Source organism: Salmo trutta, chromosome 16 (assembly GCF_901001165.1).
Source record: "Salmo trutta chromosome 16, fSalTru1.1, whole genome shotgun sequence".
Taxonomy (NCBI): domain Eukaryota; kingdom Metazoa; phylum Chordata; class Actinopteri; order Salmoniformes; family Salmonidae; genus Salmo; species Salmo trutta.
The window spans coordinates 42801573-42819408 of record NC_042972.1 but is presented as its reverse complement, the minus strand read 5'-3'; the positions used below and the strand labels follow the sequence as shown (position 1 = coordinate 42819408).

General features: G+C 42.6%; 1 protein-coding gene across 2 annotated transcripts in view; it reads left to right on the top strand.

Annotated features, from left to right (window-relative positions):
* Positions 1 to 295: 295 nt before the first annotated feature.
* Positions 296 to 17836, top strand: part of LOC115150777 (succinate--CoA ligase [GDP-forming] subunit beta, mitochondrial) — a 124695-nt gene continuing 107154 nt past the window's right edge. For both annotated transcript variants that reach the window (XM_029694446.1, XM_029694445.1), the window contains exon 1: positions 296 to 396. In XM_029694446.1, coding sequence (XP_029550306.1) covers positions 313 to 396 — 84 coding nt within the window. In that variant the 5' untranslated portion in view covers positions 296 to 312. The remainder of the gene's footprint in view (positions 397 to 17836) is intronic.

The window sequence follows — 17836 nt, the reverse complement described above, 5'->3', positions numbered from 1 at the left end:
ATATGGGGATTGGAGACATGTTTATTTCAACATTATAAAGCAAAACTTGTATAAACAATGGCAACCCTGCCATGTTGATCTGAGCCTTGCTGTTGGAAAACCACATTAATGTCCGATTTTCGGATTGTTGCAGTTTCACCTCCCCCGACTAAACTCAACTTTCCTCTACGGTAGGTTGCTTAGCCTTACCATTCTAACGCGCCCAGACCCTTCTCCATTGAATATTTTTGCAACGCCCACTTCCGCCAGCCTTCCTATCACTGGTCAGATTGCGCGCACATGGTCCTTCACAGTGCTCTCTTCCGCGTCAACATGGCGGCATCCATCGTATCCCAGACTGTAGCGAGAGGATTACGCGGAGCAAGCGCCAATCACTTGTTTCTTGACAAATTCAAGGTACCGACATAATTTCTAAATGTTCACAATATGCTTCTGATGTTATAATGGCTTGTTCCAGTGTAGTGCATTCGCTGTCATTGTCACCGACAGGTCTCGAGCTTGCCAGCCTGGCTGCTGTAGCCAGAAACGGAAAGCTCAAAGTTGAGAAACAGCTCAAAGTTGAGAAACAGCTCGCTGATGAGCGTGTCCAGTCCATTATCTTACCAACGGTGAGATAAATGTAATGACATTTCATAAAACACTGTCAAAAGAAGACAATTATTATTCGAATACGACATCAGCACTGTCATATTTGATTTCCATCACAACATCTGCATGCGTTTTTGTCTTAACTGTCCTTGTGTAGTGCAACTTTAGTCACTAGATAAAGTACCTTTATCCAATCAGCTTTGTAATTTTTTAAATGCCGTTTTGAATAGATACTATATATTGTGTCATTGTACTGGATCGCTATTGGTGCAATGATAAAACTGTAGTGCTGAATTGAGTATTAAGTGTCATTGACAACAGAATAGCTGCTAAATAGTTAGGTATATTTGTGTGGAAACATTTTGAGTAGTTTTGCAAGGCTGATCATGTAAAAACAATTTCATGGAGGTGCGTCGTGTATAAAACCAAAATGTGATATTGATTGACCTCTGTTTTTCCCGTGGTAATTCACTATGCAACCTTTGACCCTAATTGACTGACTAAAATGCCTACATAAGCGTTTAATAGTAAAGTCAGCTTTGAAGATGTGGTAATAGTTCAAAGGTCTGTGCTAGTTGCACTTTGCACTTTATAATTAATGTAGATAAAGTTTTAATGTTGCTAAATAGATTCTATGGTTTTGCACTTTGTGCATCATGGCAGATGTTTTAGGGTTTGCACAGTTGTAGCAGTTTGTCAGTGACACCTGGGGATAAAGATTAACTTGGGAGTGGATGTGGCTGGATGTCTTTGTTTACTGTATCCAAACCTCCATGAAATATACTGACACAATTAGAGGAGCTAATGTCCTCTGTACTACAGCAGTGTTATGTAGTTGTGAAGAACATGTTTTTGAAAGAAGTATTAGAGATTCCTCACGAAACCCAGACAAAAAGAGATTTTCACGCTGGATGGTTGACATATTTGAAATTTTTATCTAAAAGCATAATTGAGAAATAATTCATAAAAGTTAGCATATTTATTACATTTTTGGTCTTACCCAGGACTCCATTAAAACTCCAGTGTTTAATCTGTAGGTGCTACAAGGAAAACATTGGTGTCATATGAAGCTTTACCGCTTGCTCTAATATAAGTCATATTTTTATTTGAATAACTTTTTTTATTACATTAAAGGTAGACTCAGCGAAATGACGTTGCCACGAGCAGCACCGGAGATATTAAGATGAGTGAGATGCAACACTTCACTCTCACACAGTATCTGCGCATGTGCACGGGCGCTTAACTGTTCACAGCATGGTAGCCAGGGCATCAAAACAGAGGAGATGTTGAGCCTCGTGCTTCAACGCTCTTAGTTGTTGCGGAAATTGACCCACTATGCTGTCTATTTCATATCGCTGAGTAAACCTTTTAATTCATGAATTTTGAAAAATATAAACATGATTATTGAAAACATAATTTGGCACACAGTTAAAGGGTTTTTATTAGCCAAATTATGTTTTTTTTATGTTTTCAATAATCATGTTTATATTTTTCAATATTCATGAATTAAAAGGTTTACACAAGTCCATATCAGACATTTTGTTTGGGCTGAAACATTTGTATTTAGCCATAATTTTTTCCCCACCTTTTTATTTAACTAGGCAAGTCAGTTAAGAACAAATTCTTATTTTCAATGACGGCCTAGGAACAGTGGGTTAACTGCCTGTTCAGGGGCAGGATGACAGATTTGTACCTTTCAGCTCGGGGATTCGACCTTGCAACCTTTCGGTTACTAGTCCAACGCTCTAACCACTAGGCTACCCTGCCGCCCCTAATATAGGCCAAAAATAAATAAATAATTTGCATGACTTAAAATTGGATTACACATCTCAAACAGACGGTTGAGTTGCCCAGTTAGGGTAAACTCATTTTGTATTGAAATTTGCATTAACATTGTCTGCTTCCTTTACTTATAATTGAAGACAGGCATAGGTAAATGAGGACTGATATCAAATATGAATAAAATTATACAGTTGTGTGTCATAATATTAATATATAAATTAACGTGTTTACTGTTTATATGCTCATAATTATGGCTGACCCCAATTAGTCGACTAGTCGATTGTTTGGTCGATAGGCTGTTGGTCAAGCAATAGCATATATACATACATACGTACACACATACACACACAGTGCATTCGGAAAGTATTCAGACCCCTTTACTTTTTTCACGTGTTACGTTACAGCCTCATTCTAAAATGTATTAAGACACTAACAGCTTACAGACTATAGGCAATTAAGGTCACAGTTATGAAAATGTAGGACACTAAAGGGGCCTTTCTACTGACTCTGAAAAACACCAAAAGAAAGTTGCCCAGGGTCCCTGCTTATCTGCGTGAACGTGCCTTAAGCATGCTGCAAGGAGGCATGAGGACTGCAGACGTGGTCAGGGCAAGAAATTGCAATGTCTGTACTGTGAGACGCCTGAGACAGCACTACAGGGGACAGGTCGGAAAGCTGATCGTCCTCACAGTGGAAGACCACGTGTAACAACACCTGCACAGGATCGGTACAGCCGAACATCACACCTGCGGGACAGGTACAGGATGGCAACAACTACCCGAGTTACACCAGGAACGCGCAATCTCTTCGTCAGTGCTCAGACTGTATGCAATAGGCTGAGAGAGGCTGGACTGAGGGCTTGTAGGCCTGTTGTAAGGCAGGTCCTCACCAGACATCACCGGCAACAACGTCGCCGATGGGCACAAACCCATCGTCGCTGGACCAGACAGGACTGGCAAAAAGTGCTCTTTACTAACGAGTCACGGTTTTGTTTCACCAGGGGTGATTTTATCATTGAAGGAATGAGCGTTACACCGAGGCCTGTACTCTGGAGCGGGATCGAGGTGGAGGGTCCATCATAGTCTGGGGTGGTGTGTCACAGCATCATTGGACTGAGCTTGTTGGCAATCTCAACGCTGTGCGTTACAGGGAAGACATCCTCCTCCCTCATGTGGTACACTTCCTGCAGGCTCATCCTGACATGACCCTCCAGCATGACAATGCCACCAGCCATACTGCTCATTCTGTGTGTGATTTCCTTCAAGACAGGAATGTCAGTGTTCTGCCATGGCCAGCGAAGTGCCCGGATCTCCATCCCATTGAGCACGTCTGGGACCTGTTGGATCGGAAGGTGAGGGCTAGAGCCATTTCCCCCCAGAAATGTCCGGGAACTTGCAGGTGCCTTGGTGGAAGAGTGGGGTAACATCTCACAGCAAGAATGGGCAAATCTGGTGCAGTCCATGAGGAGGAGATGCACTGCAGTACTTAATGTAGCTGGTGGCCACACCAGATACTGACTGTTACTTTTGATTTTGACCCCCCTTTGTTCAGGGACACATTATTCCATTTCTGTTAGTCACATGTCTGTGGAACTTGTTCAGTTTATGCCTCAGTTGTTGAATCTTATGTTCATACCAATATTTACACATGTTAAGTTTGCTGAAAATAAACGCAGTTGACAGTGAGAGGACGTTTTCTTTTTTTGCTGAGTTCATGTTCAACAATATATTGAAACATCTAAAATGTTTTTTCAGTATTCATAAATTACTGTATTAAAAGTTATTGAAATCAAATACCACTCATATTACAGAGCGGTAAAGCTTCATATGAAACAGATGAAACATTATGGAGTCTTAAAGGAGGCCTGGGTAAAGCCAAAATGTCATAAATATGCCAACTTTTGGATACAAATATTTAAAGATGTGTCAACACTTCCTCCAAAGGAATATTCTATGGATACATTTTTTTTGTCTGGGTTTTATGAGCAATTACTCGTATGGGCTATTTGGGGACACAGGTTGAAGGTCGCTGAGTGCTTTATTGGACTATTCGTATTGGCCACAATGTCTATACTGAACGTTTTATATTGCTGTAGCTAAAGTAGATAGTAAATATATAGTGAGCTTCAAAAGTATTGGGGCAGTGAAAATTGGTGTTTTGGATCTGTACTCTAGCACTTTGGATTTGAAATTATACAATACTATGAGGTTAAAGTGCAGACTGTCAGCTTTAATTTTAGGGTATTTTCATATTGTTTGAACAGTTAAGGAATTACAGCACTTTTTGTACGTTGTCCCTCAATTTTAGCAGACCAAACATTTTGGGACATTTGCTTATGTGTATTAAAGTAGTCACAAGATTAGTATTTGGTCCCATATTCTTAGCACACAATGATTACATCAAGCTTGTGACTCTACAAACTTGTTGGATGCATTTGCTGTTTGTTTTTTGTTTGTATTTCAGATTATATTGTGCCCACAGGGTGTCTGGGATGATGTGAGCCATGACCAGCCTTTCAAAGCATTTCATGTCTACGGGCATCATTGCCATTATGATGATTGTAATCAGCGTTATTTCCCTTTATTCAGAGGTGATATGCATGGAGTGCACAGTTTCCCTGGTACCTACCTCTACCCACATATATTATCTGCCTGAAGCCCTGGACACAGTTACTGTATAACTCTCCCTCCCACGACTAGGCTAACACGAACAGCACTCTTAGCAAGCGCAGAAGACCATCCCCCCTACACACACATGGGTACTTGCTGCTTGAAAATCTAGTTTGCTATTCTGTGTATAGTGCTAAGTAAGCATATATTTTCATCTCGTTGGTATAATGAGACAGTCCCTAGCTACTACAGCTATCTGGAAGAAGGCTTCGGATAATGAAGAAGCACACACTGCCAAGTTGTATTACATTACACATCTTTATATTGAAAAAAACTTTCAATTCTGAAGATTATGCTAGTAACCAGAGTTTCCAGTGTGCATGTGATAAAGGAAGTAACTAGATTAAATTGGATAGCATTAGATAGATGCTATATTGTAGTATTTTCTCTTACCCTTGTGTTATTGAGATAAAGACATAGGCTGTGTTGTTGAGCTAAGCAATTTTTCCTCCAGATTCTAGCCTAGATGGGTGTGTTAATAATTTCCCTCAGCTTCAGGGGTTAAAGCACCCCAACCTTCCGTTCAGCCTCTCCTTGTGTTCACACTTCATCTACATGCGAGCCTCAGCGCAATCTGCAGGGCCCTGGATGTCTGCTAGCTTCCAAACAATTAATATTTTTACTCGGTGACGGCACACGCGCACTGACTTCAGCACCGCTATTCTACCCCAGTGGTAAATTTATGCAGAACTTCTAATCTAAGTTTTCTGGCTGCAGCACCTGGTTTTGATACCCTCTCTCTTATGGGCCCGCTGCCGACGTGATAAGAGTAACGATCCAGGATGCTGTTGTCTGTGGCACAGTATCAGAGCCCGTTCAAGATGACTGACTGACAGGCAGGTAGAGTCACAATGGAGTCTCATCGGCTATGACAGTCATTTGCTCCACAGGGAATTAAATTTCCAATGATTTGTCAATAACAATGTGCAGGAGATCACAATATTTCAGATGGTTGCAGGATGGTGTATGTGGGGGAGAGAAAGTTATGGGTGTTTTTTCTCCCCATAAATCAATCTCCTAAATTCTTGTCTGCACTGCGAGATAATCCTCTGGCTGTTTTTTAATTATTTTTTTTACTGTTGCCGCACTGTGCTGAATTTGAACATTTGCAATTTTTTTTTAAGGTATCAGAGCTCTGGCCCCGTAGTACTAACCAGCCTCAGCCCAACGTCAGCGTTGTGAGTGGGATACTGGAGCGAAAGAGGCGCTCAATGAGACTCTGTCCTGAATATTTTAGCAAGGGCGTGGGGGCTGCGACGACTCTGGTTGCTGGAACTTCAAAAGCCAGGTGGTTTTCCCATCTGTCTACAGCAAGACCACATTTACATTTCCTTCCCGTGGGGGATACAGTAGACCAAGTTAGCTATAACTGGATTTGAATATCATTTCTCCAAGGTTAATAGCCATTTCTGTAGCTCATAAGAGGTGTTTAGGCTTTTTCAATAATTTAGAAGGGCTGCGATCATTCTGAATTTGGCAGCCTCCAAAGCAAGAACGTAATGAATGAATGCACTCATACCAATTCAGTTCTTCATTACTGATGATAATTAGGTTGAGAAATGCAGGGAAACAGCAGCAGTTGAAATGGAAGCATAAAGAGCAATATTGTTAAAATAAAATCAGGATATAGGCTACTGTAGGGCATTGACCTTCACGAGGCCTATATGTATTTCTCTTGCAACAATGGTCAAATGTTCACACTTCCGTACCTCCCACGTCCTGCACAAGTCATCCCAGGATGAGAGGAGTGCGCTTTGACAGACTGAGCATCTAGACATCTTTCCTCAGTCTTCCCTCATGACCTGACACCTGCAATTACGTCTCCCTATGACGTCTCTTATTAACTATGCTAATTTGCTAATTGCTAAACGTCCTATCTGAAGACCCAGAGTCTTGGGTTTGTTCTCCTGGTAAGCCTGTCTGCAGCAGATTAGGCCCTCCTGTTCCTCACATTGCCGATTTGATGCAAATCTCCATGATCTAAATCCTGTAGCCATGCTCCACTACTCCTGCCTCACCTTTGTTCCCCCTCTCTACCACAACACTGCTCCCATCCCAAACAGGCAGACGTCATGGTTCACGCCTTCCACCACGGCCTAATGGAGCCTCCTCCAGATCTCCTCTGATTCCTGTCATGGTCGGGACATGACCCTGGCTTACACAGGCCAAGGACTTCCACTACATGTCTTAAGAATGGCAAGGACGAGATCAACTGAGATAGGACAGTGGTGATTAGTGATGGGGGGGGAATAGTTGCATATCGGGATATTTTCTTTGACATACATCGTATAGTTTTGGCAATATTGCAATATTATTTTTGTGTAGTCGGCTGCACCTGCACCAAAACTCCAGTATTTTTCCTCTGTAGCTTGTTCTCCATCTTTTTTAAATAGGGAGCCAATTAGTTTTCAGCACTTTTATTTCCATGACTGATGAAAACATGTTTTCTCATTGCTTTCTCGTGTCCATCTGCTGCAGACATATCGTGAGCAATGTGTTTGGAACATCGAATCTCAATAAAATCACAGTATCGTATCGCAATACATATAGAATCGTGAGAATCACAATACATATCGTATCGGCACCTAAGCATCGTGATAATATTGTATGGTGAGGTCCCTGGAAATTCCCAGCCCTATTGAGGATGTTGTAGAATAAACAAGGAAGTAACTACAGTACAGAGAGTAAGAGGTTCTGTTGGGTCCATTCCGTTCAAACAGCTTTTGATTCTTATTTTATTTAACCAGGGAAAGCCCATTGAGACCCAGAGTCTCTTTTTCAAGGGAGACCTGGCCAAGAAGGCAGCAACAATCAGTACATTACATAGGTAAAACATATACAACAACATGATCCAGCCTAAAAAAAAAGCATTTACACTCCTCTGTAACAGTCTCCCATCAATATTGCAAATTCATTTAGTGGCACTAACATATCTAGTTGAAGCATGGATTGTAGACTATTCCATGTGTCTGGTGCACAAGAAGAAAAGGAAGTCTTGCCTAAAACTGTGAATGTCCTGGGGATTTTAAGTAGCAACCACCTAGCAGACCGGGTATGGTAACTGCTGGTGGTGAAGGAGACCAGACTACAGAGGTAAATAGGGAGTTTACCCAAAAGGGCTTTGTAGATGAACACATACAAATGTATCTTTCTGCTCACAGAGGTCCAACCTACCATTTGGTACAATGTGCATGACAGGAAAACTGTGGGTGTTCTGTCATCAACATTTAATTAGTCCATTCATTTGAAGGGACTATACGTCTGTTTTTTCCGAATAAATGTTGATCTGAATTAAGCTACTAGGCCTAATGCTTCATCGTGCGTGATATTACTACATGGTTGGTTTATATGTGAGGGTTTACAGATGATTCACATTGGCCTGTTTACGCTGCCTTTCTGCCCCTTATTTCAGGGTCGCCTCCTTCACTGCTAACTAGTATGCAGTGGCTGTCTAATTACAATACAGCCCATCTTTATGAGTCAGAACTAATAGCAAACTACCTCCTCATTAGCTGGAGAACATTTAACTGCAATTAGGACAAGCAATGATTTTTTATAACAAATCAAAGTGCAGTGTCTATCCACATTCTGGGTTCTGGTCTTGTGAATCAGGATTCCAAACCCCTTTAAACTCAACCGGATGGTTCGCTAAACAGAGGCAAAGGGCATGAGTTCAAAACCTAAATAGGAACAAATCAATTAGGTACAATTGGCAAACTGGCAATTTGTTAATTTCTTAAACATTTGATAAAGCCCCTTAAGGAGCATTCTGGTTAATTAACTGGGAGGCCATCCATTGGTGCTAATTAGACAGTCATTTCAAAGGGTTAGGGCCTGGCCATGACTAGTAATGAGGATTTTAACCCCAGGAGACATCTAGGGACGCCACTATATTAGAAAAGATTCAGAACTGTCGACACATCCTCTAGAAGCTGTCTGGCTGGCTCTATCAAATTCAGAGCACAGAGGGAGAGACTAAACACATGCATATATAGGATCACTTTTGTGGTGTTTAACAAAGACATAAAAACAACAAGAGTATGCACTTTTCTTGTGAAGCTTGTAGGCCTACATGCATTCGGAAAGTATTCAAACCCCTTGACTTTTTCCAAATTTTCAAACGTTACAGCCTTATTCTAAAATGGATTTAGAAAAAAAATTATATTCATCAATCTACACACAATACCCAATAATGACAAAGTGAAAACAGATTTTTGCAAATGTATATCTAAAAAAATAGGTAAATAAGGTATCTGTTTAATTTGAGTATTCAGACCCTTTGCTATGAGACTTGAAATTGAGCTCAGGTGCATCCTTTTTCCATTGATCATCCTTGATGTTTCTACAACATGATTGGAGTCCACCTGTGGCAAATTCAATTGATTGGACATTATTTGGAAAGGCGATGCCTATGTAAGGTCCTACACTCGATAGTGCATGTCAGAGCAAAAACCAAGCAATGAGGCCAAAGGAATTGTCCGTAGCTCTCCGAGACATGATTGATTTGTGTCGAGGAACAGATCTGGGGAAGGTTACCAAACATTTCTGCAGCATTGAAGGTCCCCAAGAACACAGTGGCCTCCATCATTCTTAAATGGAAGAGGTTTGGAACCCCTAGACTCTTCCTAGAGCTGGCCACCCGGCCAAACTGAGTCATCGGAGAAAAGTCTTGGACAGGGAGGTTTCCAAGAACCCGATGGCCACTCTGACAGAGTTCCTCTGTGGAGATGGCAGAACCTTCCAGAAGGACAACCATCTCTGCAGCACTTCACCAATCAGGCCTTTATGGTACAGTGGCCAGACGGAAGCCACTCCTCAGTAAAAGGCAAATGACCGTCTGCTTGGAGTTTTTCAGTGGCAGGGACTGGGAGGTCTAGTCCGGGTCGAGGGAAAGATGAACGGAGCAAAGTACAGAAAAATCCTTGATGAAAACCTGCTGCAGAGCGCTCAGGACCTCAAGGCTGTAATCGCTGCCAAATGTGCTTCAACAAAGTACTGAGTAATGGGTCTGAATACTTATGTAAATATCATGTTTTATTTTTAATACATTTGCAAAATGTTCTAAACTTTTTGCTTTGTCATTATGGAGTATTGTGTGTAGATTTCCGGAAAAACGATTTAATCAATTTTAGAATAAGGCTGTAAGGTAACAAAATGTGACTCGATTCAGGAAACTAGGCGTATGTCGCAAGTCACGACTTCACAGGAGAGCCGTTTGAACGTAATAAATGTATTTTTATCAATGTGTTTTTTTTTTTGGCAGAAATGCCTTCTCGAACATGTGATCTTTCATGTGCCTTAATTAGAAACTTTTATGCCATCTGTAAATATGAATAAAGTTGTTAAATGACGAGCCTAGTTGGTTTAGCCAAAGACAAAATGGGTAACCTTCCCGCTAGCCATGATTGGCTGAGATAATGAGTGGGCTGGACATGCCGAGAGAGAAGTTTCAGATTGGTCTGCGGTGTAGCATCTTGTGTCTGTAAAATGAGCTGCTCGTTATTCGTAGATAATCATTTCTACTGCAGTTTTTTTGAAAGAACTGCAAATGTGTTACTGCTCTCAACATTGCTGCCCTGAATTTATCAGGCGCTATCGACAAAGGTCAGTGGGGAAAAAGTTGTGATGGACTTCATTCTGGAGGATGATCGTTCCATGCTGACTCTCTGACTGAAAATTAATCAGACGATGAGAAAATCCCTGATTTTAGGTAAAAACATTTTAATTGAAGACATTGTAGAGTCTTCTGATGACAGTAATGGGGAAGAAACGTCAATCAACAGTGATGTTGTCAGGGAAGAAGTTGACCGAGTTTTGAAGTCAGTAGAACACAACGGGCCAAACAAGTTGTGCAAACTAAACGGAAATGACACATGACGTCTTATTTAATAAAAGGGGTTGCAGTCTGCAGTGATGCTTTCATCCATGTTTACGGGTAAGAATCTAGCTACAGTTTCAGATATTGTACGTTTTCTAATTTAGTCAAAGTTGTTTTCATTACAAGTTAAAGCTTGTTGTTAGCTAGCCAGCTGGAGTTTGATGGCTGGCTTGCTAGCTAACATTGAACCTATTTGGTTAACTTTAGCTAGCTATGACAATCTGTTTGTATTGCTAGTAATGTTACTGCTCTGGATTGGGATCATAGTTAATTTTTTAGCTAGCTAACATTAACGTGACATGTCTAAACCAAAGACCCAAAGTTAAAGCTTGCTGTCTAACATTTAACTTACGTGTATGAAGTGTGTAATGTTAGTGATGTTTTCTCAGAATGCCATTTTGCATTGCTAGTTATAGCCTAATGTTAGCTAGCTAACATTGAACCGATTTGGTTAAGTTTAGGTAGCTATGACAATTAGTTTGTATCGCTAGTTAATGCTTGCTGTTAGCTAGCCAGCTTATGTTAGATGGCTCGCTAGCTAGCTAACATTACGTGTCTGAATTGTGTGTAGTGATATCTCAGAATGCCATTTCGCATCTATTGTATAATAATGCTAAAATATTTGTATCTGGAGTTTTGTCTTTCAGCATCAGTAGAACACGCCTGACTCTCCACCAGTCATACAAGGAGAATGGCCTAATAACTCCCATCAAAAAGAGAGCTGGCCCAAGCAAGCAAAGGCAGCAGGGCAGTCATCAACTACATGCACTTTTTATTCACCAACTACAGAGTTGGGGAAACACGTGTGGACCTGAATTGTGATAACTGCAATGGCCAAAACGTTCCTCCCATAGATGGTCTGCCTCTACAAGCACCACCTGGACTGGACACAGCTAGACAAACGTATCTTTTTTGAGAAGATCAGGGAGTTTTGCGACGAAGAGGCTATGGACATCACATGCCCTGCACCAAAGTCAAGGGCAGGACAGAAACGGGCTCTCTCTTAACACACGCCATACATTGCTGCTACAATATAAAAAAAATCCTGCTACTCAGCCACTTTACCCCTGATTTGTATGCATATAACTACCTTGTCTATCACTGATATCGTTATTGATATTGTTCTTGTACATACTGTGTATTATTTTATTTATCTTGACACTATGTCTGATATTGCTACTATGCAAGTAACTATTTGGCTGTGCCGTTTACACCTTCTGTAGAGACCATCTACTTAGCAAGACTTAGCAAAATATTGATATAGAAAATGAATATTGATATGTGGTCGTAACATGATTTTGTGACGTATCACAACAATGTCATGTGACTGTATCAAGTGTCCACCACATAAATCTATGGCGCATTAATCTGTTTATGTATTGTACATGTACACCTCACTCAGGTTTCAACTCCGGTTGCATGGCCTTAACTTGTGTATTGAATACTATGTGATAAATGCATGTGTAAGAGTATATAAAGTATGCTGGTGTGAAGGCATTTGGGCAGTGGTGTAAAAATACTTTCAAGTATTTTTGGGGGGGGGGGTATCTGTACATTACTTGACTATTTATATTTTTGCCTACTTTTACTTCACTACATTCCGAAAAGAAATAATGTACTTTTTACTCCATACATTTTCCCTGACGCCCACAAAATCTAAATGCTGTTGCCTAAAGATAATCTAGTAGTTGCAATATGTCCTACTCATTCCTCTCATTAGGTGTTATGGTTAGGCTATAGTCTACTGTACAACTAGGCCATCTTGTCATTTAGGAGACCTTGAAATTTCAAAGCGTCTTCTGCAGAAAATAAACAACTTGACTGGACTCCCATAAGCTCCTCTTCCTATTCCCAAAGCTAGGCCGGGTCAATACAGACTTGCTCATGAATAAGCTTGTTAAAAAAAGACACGTATTCCCTTGTGGTGGAAAGCAGCTGCATTTTTAATTTTTTTCTGCAAGGACTCTTTTAGGAATCAATCCCTTATCGATGTATTGAGTTATTCTGTCTCTGTGCTCCTAATGGAGGGAGCACTATGTCCAGCCTCTGAGACATGTTAATGATGATAGCCATCCCTGAGAGGGGTGGATCACTGGGCCATTGAAGGGCCATATCCTTTCTTCTCTAATGCTTTAATGCAACCGCTAGCACTTTATGGAGCCGGCCAGAGGCTCTTTTATTCATACATTAAAAAAAGTTAAACTAAGCACTCCAGATTTTGAATTTGAAGAGTGAATGAGTGATGTTGGCCTCTGTCCAGGTGTCCTACAATGTAGTGATTTCGCTCTCTGCCGCTTTGTATGGGCTCTTCATCCCATCCATCACCAGAGTTCTGTTCTAGAAATGTCCTGCTATGTTATTGTGTGGGAGCGTTCCTTCGGTTCTGTGTTCTATTGGTTCATATAGGATTTCCCTCCCCTTAATCAATGCATGGCCTAAAATAGGGAAATGGTTAAGGCCTAGCCTACTTCACGAGATGTACCAGCCCATCTTGACAAGGCGTTAAGGTCATTTTGTGGAATAGACAGTGATTTGTCCATAGCGACCCGAGACAGGATTGTGTCGAGGCACAGATCTGGGGGAAAGGTACCAAAAAATGCCACGGTGGCCTCCATCATTTTGGCCTCTTAAATGGTACAAGTTTGGAACCACCAAGACTCTTTCTAGAGCTGTCCACCTGGCCAAACTGAGCAATCGGGGGAGAAGGGCCTTGGTCAGGGAGGTGACCAAGAACCCAATGGTCACTCTGACAGAGCTCCAAAGTTCTTCTGTGGAGATGGGAGAACCTTCCAGGAGGACAACCATCTCTGCAGCACTCTCACAAAAACCTGTGTTTGTTGCACTGCTGCCAATTTGTTCCTTTTGAAAGTAAGAGCTGAGTGTGCTTCTGGGTCTGCTGAATGCCATATGGAGAAAGGAATTCTGATGTATGAGCAGTTTGCTACCACCCTTGGTACCCTGGCATTGTCCTTCCATGCCACTCAGTCCTTGGCGGTGCAGCTGCACAATTTGATGCAGCTTCTGCCACAGCACTGTCCTTTGTCTGCCTTTTGTATGAGTACAGACAGTCACCTTGAGTGCTCCACAGCAGTGGTTCTCAACCAGGGGTACCTGGCCTATCCAAATAACATTTTATTGGTTACATACACATGGTTAGCAGATGTTAATGCGAGTGTAGCAAAATGCTTGTGCTTCTAGTTCCGACAGTGCAGTAATATCTAACAATTTCACAACTACAACAAGTGTAAAGGGATGAATATGTACATATAAATATATGGATGAGCGATGGCCGTGCGGCATAGGCAAGATTCGGTAGATGGTATAGAGTACAGTATATACATATGAGATGAGTAATGTAGGGTATGTAATCATTATATTAAGTGGCATTGTTTAAAGTGACTAGTGATACATTTATTACATCCAATTATTAAAGTGGCTAGAGATTTAATAGAACCTGTTTTTCAGTGTCTCGGTCCCAGCTTTGATGCACCTGTACTGACCTCGCCTTCTGGATGATAGCGGGGTGAACAGGCAGTGGCTTGGGTGGTTGTTGTCTTTGATCTTTTTGGCCTTCCTGTGACATCGGGTGATGTAGATGTCCTGGAGGGCAGGTAGTTTGCCCCCGGTGATGCATTGTGCAGACCGCACTACCCTCTGGGGAGAGCCTTATGGTTGTGGGCGGAGCAGTTGCCATACAGCCCGACAGGATGCTCTTGATTGTGCATCTGTACAAGTTTGAGTGTTTTCGGTGACAAGCCACATTTCTTCAGCCTCCTGAGGTTGAAGAGGCGCTGTTGCGCCTTCACCACACTGTCTGTGTGGATGGACCATTTCAGTTTGTCCGTGATGTGTACGCTGAGGAACTTAAAACGTTCCACCTTCTCCACAACTGTCCCGTCGATGTGGATAGGGGGGTGCTCCCTCTGCTATTTCCTGAAGTCCACGATCATCTCCTTTGTTTTGTTGACATTGAGTGTGAGGTTATTTTCCTGACACCACACTCCGAGGGCCCTCACCTCCTCCCTGTAGGCTGTCTCGTCATTGTTGGTAATCGAGCCTACCACTGTAGTGTCGTCTGCAAACTTGATAATTGAATTGGAGGCGTGCGTGGCCACACAGTCATGGGTTAAGAGGGAGTACAAAAGAGGGCAGAGAACGCACCCTTGAGGATTAGCAGGGTGGAGATGTTTCCTACCCTCACCACCTGGGGGCGGCCCGTTTAAAGTCCAGGACACAGTTGCAGAGGGCGGGGTCGAGACCCAGGGTCTCGAGCTTAATGACGAGTTTCGAGGGTTCTATGGTGTTAAATGCTGTGCTGTAGTAAATTAACATCATTCTTACATAGGTATTCCTCTTGTCCAGATGGGTTAGGGCAGTGTGCATTGTGATTGCGTCATCTGTGGACCTATTTGAGTGGGTCTAGGGTATCAGGTAGGGTGGAGGTGATATGATCCTTGACTAGTCTCTCAAAGCACTTCATGATGACAGAAGTGAGTGCTATGGGGCGATAGTCATTTAGCTCAGTTACCTTAGCTTTCTTGGGGACAGGAACAATGGTGGCCCTCTTGAAGCATGTGGGGACAGCAGACTGGGATAGGGATTGATTGAATATGTCCGTAAACACCAGCCAGCTGGTCTGCGCATGCTCTGAGGACGCGGCTAGGGATGCCGCCTGGGCCGGCAGCCTCGCAAGGGTTTACACGTTTTAAATGTTTTACTCACGTTGGCCACGGTGAAGGAGAGTCCACAGGTTTTTGTAGCGGGCCATGTCAGTATTGTCCTCAAAGCAAGCAAAGAAGTTGTTTAATTTGTCTGGGAGCAAGACGTCGCTGTCTGCGATGGGGCTGGTTTTCTCTTTGTAATCCGTGATTGACTGTAGACCCTGCCACATACGTCTCGTGTTTGACCCGTTGAATTGCGACTTTACTTTGTCTCTCTACTGAAGCTTAGCTTGTTTGATTGCCTTGTGACGGGATGAGCTACACTGCTTTTATTTTTATTCATCATCTTTCCGGTCGCCTTGCCATGATTAAAAGCAGTGGTTCGCACTTTTTGTGTGAATGCTGCCATCAATCTGTAGTTTCTGGTTAGGGAAGGTTTAATACTCACTGTGGGTACAACATCACCGATGCACTTGCTAATAAACTTGCTCACCGAGTCAGCGGTATACATCAATGTTGTTGTCTGAGGCTATCTGGAACATATCCCAGTCCACGTGATCGAAGCAATTTTGAAGCGTGGAATCCGATTGGTCGGACCTGTGTTGAACAGACCTGAGCACGGGCGTTTCCTGTTTTAGTTTCTGTCTATAGCCTGGGAGCAACAAAATGGAGTCGTGGTCAGATTTGCCGAAAGGAGGGCGGGGTGGGGGGGCTTTGTATGCGTCGCGGAAGTTAGAGTAGCAATGATCCATGATGCTGCCAGCCCGAGTCGCACATTCGATATGCTGATAAAATTTAGGGAGCCTTGTTTTCAGATTAGCTTTGTTAAATTCCACAGCTACAATAAATGCAGTCTCAGGATATATGGTTTCCAGTTTACATGGGGTCCAGTGAAGTTCTTTCAGGGCTGTCGAGGTATCTGTTTGGGGGGGATATACACAGCTGTGATTTGTAATCAAAGAGAATTCTCTTGGTAGATAATGAGGTCGGCATTTTGATTGTAAGGATTTATAGGTCAGGTGAATAAAAGGACTTGAGTTATGATTACACCACAAGTCGTTATTCATAAGGCATACACCCCCGCCCTTCTTCTTACCAGAGAGATGTTTGTTTCTGTCAGCGTGATGCGTGAAGAAACCGGCTGTAGCGACTCTGATAACATATCCCGAGTGAGCCGTGTTTCCGTGAAACAGAGAATGTTAGTCTCTGATGTCTCTCTAGAAGGCAACCCTTGCTCGAATTTTGTCTACCTTGTTGTCAAGAGAGTATACTTTGGAGCGGTGAGCGATATGCCCGTCTACGGAGCCTGACCAGAAGACCGCTCCGTCTACCCCTTCTGTGGCATTGTTGTTTTGGGTCGCCTACTGGGATCAGATCCATTGTCCTGGGTGGTGGTCCGAACAGAGGATCTTCTTCGGGAAAGTCGTATTCCTGGTCGTAATGTTTGTAAGTAAAGCCCTGCCTTATCTCAGCTCACTGGTCACCATAGCAGCACCCACGCTTAGCACGCGCTCCAGCAGGTATATTTCACTGGTCACCCCCAAAGCCAATTCCCCCTTTGGCCGCCTTCCTTCCAGTTCTCTGCTGCCAATGACTGGAACGAATTGCAAAAATCACTGAAGCTGGAGACTCATATCTCCCTCACTAGCTTTAAGCACCAGCTGTAAGAGCAGCTCACAGATCACTGCACCTTTACATAGCCCATCTGTAAATAGCCCATCCAACTACCTCATCCACATACTGTTATTTATTTACACTGCTCAAAAAATAAAGGGAACACTAAAATAACACATCCTAGATCTGAATGAATGAAATAATCTTATTAAATACTTTTTTCTTTACATAGTTGAATGTGCTGACAACAAAATCACACAAATAATCAATGGAAATCCAATTTATCAACCCATGGAGGTCTGGATTTGGAGTCACACTCAAAATTAAAGTGGAAAACCACACTACAGGCTGATCCAACTTTGATGTAATGTCCTTAAAATAAGTCAAAATGAGGCTCGGTAGTGTGTGTGGCATCCACGTGCCTGCATGACCTCAGTACAACGCCTGGGCATGCTCCTGATGAGCTGGCGGATGGTCTCCTGAGGGATCTCCTCCCAGACCTGGACTAAAGCATCCGCCAACTCCTGGACAGTCTGTGGTGCAATGTGGCGTTGGTGGATGGAGCGAGACATGATGTCCCAGATGTGCTCAATTGGATTCAGGTCTGGGGAACGGGCGGGCCAGTCCATAGCATCAATGCCTTC